The sequence below is a fragment of the Eulemur rufifrons genome, chromosome 2 (genome assembly GCF_041146395.1).
Source record: "Eulemur rufifrons isolate Redbay chromosome 2, OSU_ERuf_1, whole genome shotgun sequence".
Taxonomy (NCBI): domain Eukaryota; kingdom Metazoa; phylum Chordata; class Mammalia; order Primates; family Lemuridae; genus Eulemur; species Eulemur rufifrons.
In genome coordinates this window covers 13,585,332-13,586,747 of record NC_090984.1, presented here as the reverse complement: position 1 = coordinate 13,586,747, position 1,416 = coordinate 13,585,332, and the positions used below count along the sequence as shown (strand labels likewise).

The window sequence follows — 1,416 nt, the reverse complement described above, 5'->3', positions numbered from 1 at the left end:
ATGGATGGATGGATGGATGGTAGGAAGGATGGATGAATAGATGGATGGATGAACAGATGAACAGATGGATGGAAAGATGGAAAGATGGAAAGAAGGAAGAAAGGGAAAAAGTGACAACCCAAAGCATAGATTTTAGGGCAGGGCATGAACCATGGTAGAATCCAAGGTGGGACCCCTAGAGGGCCTCCTAGAGGCCTGGCCTGGAACTGAAAAGTGGACCCTCACAGCCAGGGGACCCCCCCCACCCTTCCTACAGGCCTTGCCCAAGGCCAAGCCCCTCATTCCCCAGATAAACCCACGCTCATCCCCAGCTACACCCTTGCAGGCCTGGCCCTGCCCAGGGAAAGCCCTCAGAGGGTGCCACGGCCACCCTCTCTTCCGGAGGCTTGGGACTTAATGCGCAGTTTGTGGGGCAGAGAGGGCTGAGTCAGACCCTCAGGACTGTTCCCTGGGATAGGGCAGGTCACCCCGGGAGGCAGCCCCATGGGGTCAGCAGTGGGTGTCAGCAACACACCCGAGGGCCCTGAGGCCTGGCATCCGGGGAGCATGGGTGACCACAGCCCCCAGCAGGGCCTGAGCTCTGGTCTGGGCCCCACATGCCTATCCAAGAGGTGATAGCTGAAGAGGGCGGCTGGAAGGGCAGTCTGCAAGGCCATGTCAATTCTGTTGGGGACAGGGGATGCAGGGTCCTGGGGGGACCTGGGGGACGCAGCTAGGCCAGTCCACCTGGGAGCCAGCACACAGCTCCGGCATCCCGAAAGCCCAGCATCCAGGGAACATGGCCTTAAGAAGCAGCTGTGGGAGGCAGACAAGAGCGAGAGCGATTCAGCCCCAGGGCGGGGGTCCCCAGTCCAGGGGGATTCCCATAGCAGAGTCTGCAGGGGCAAAGCCCGGGGGCCACCCGTGGGCTGCAGGGGGCCAAAGTGAAGCTTGAGCGCCCGCAGCTCAGCCCTGAGCAGGGTGTTCTCCTCCATCAGCGCGGCCAGCCTGTCCTCAATGGCCGCATCGTTGAGACGCCGCTTTTCCCGGGATCTCTTGGCTGCCTCATTGTTCTTCCTCCGCTTCTCCCAGTAAACCGTGTCCTTCTTCTCTTCCGGCATGAACTCCCGCTGCCGACGCATGGCGGGGCCCCTGCCCCGAGCCCCCCACAGGGTCTTGCCACGACCCTGAGATGCGTCTGGCAGGTCCAAGAGAGCCACATCCATAGCTGCTTGGGGGACCTGGGGAAGAGGAGAGAGGTCTTGGAGTGGATGATCCTTCCCTCTAATCCAGCCTGTGTCTCCACCACCACCAAAGGAGGGGGCAGGTGGAGTGGGAATTGGGCTGGAGAGCAGGGTGCAGACAGAGAGGGGAGCAGTAAAGAGAAAGTGGAGCTGAAGGGATAGTTTGATGCCCAGTGAGGAGTGGCTGCTTGGC

At 61.1% G+C, this 1,416-nt stretch overlaps 1 protein-coding gene across 1 annotated transcript; it reads right to left on the bottom strand.

Annotated features, from left to right (window-relative positions):
• Positions 1 to 350: 350 nt before the first annotated feature.
• Positions 351 to 1,205, bottom strand: NFILZ (NFIL3 like basic leucine zipper). Its single transcript, XM_069491441.1, has one exon. It carries the CDS (start codon positions 1,203 to 1,205, stop codon positions 351 to 353), a length of 855 nt encoding a protein of 284 aa, XP_069347542.1.
• Between the last annotated feature and the right edge of the window lie 211 nt (positions 1,206 to 1,416).

Bases quoted from the DNA above. Each gene is read 5' to 3' on its own strand.
- NFILZ (XM_069491441.1), bottom strand. From the start codon at position 1,205: ATGGATGTGGCTCTCTTGGACCTGCCAGACGCATCTCAGGGTCGTGGC.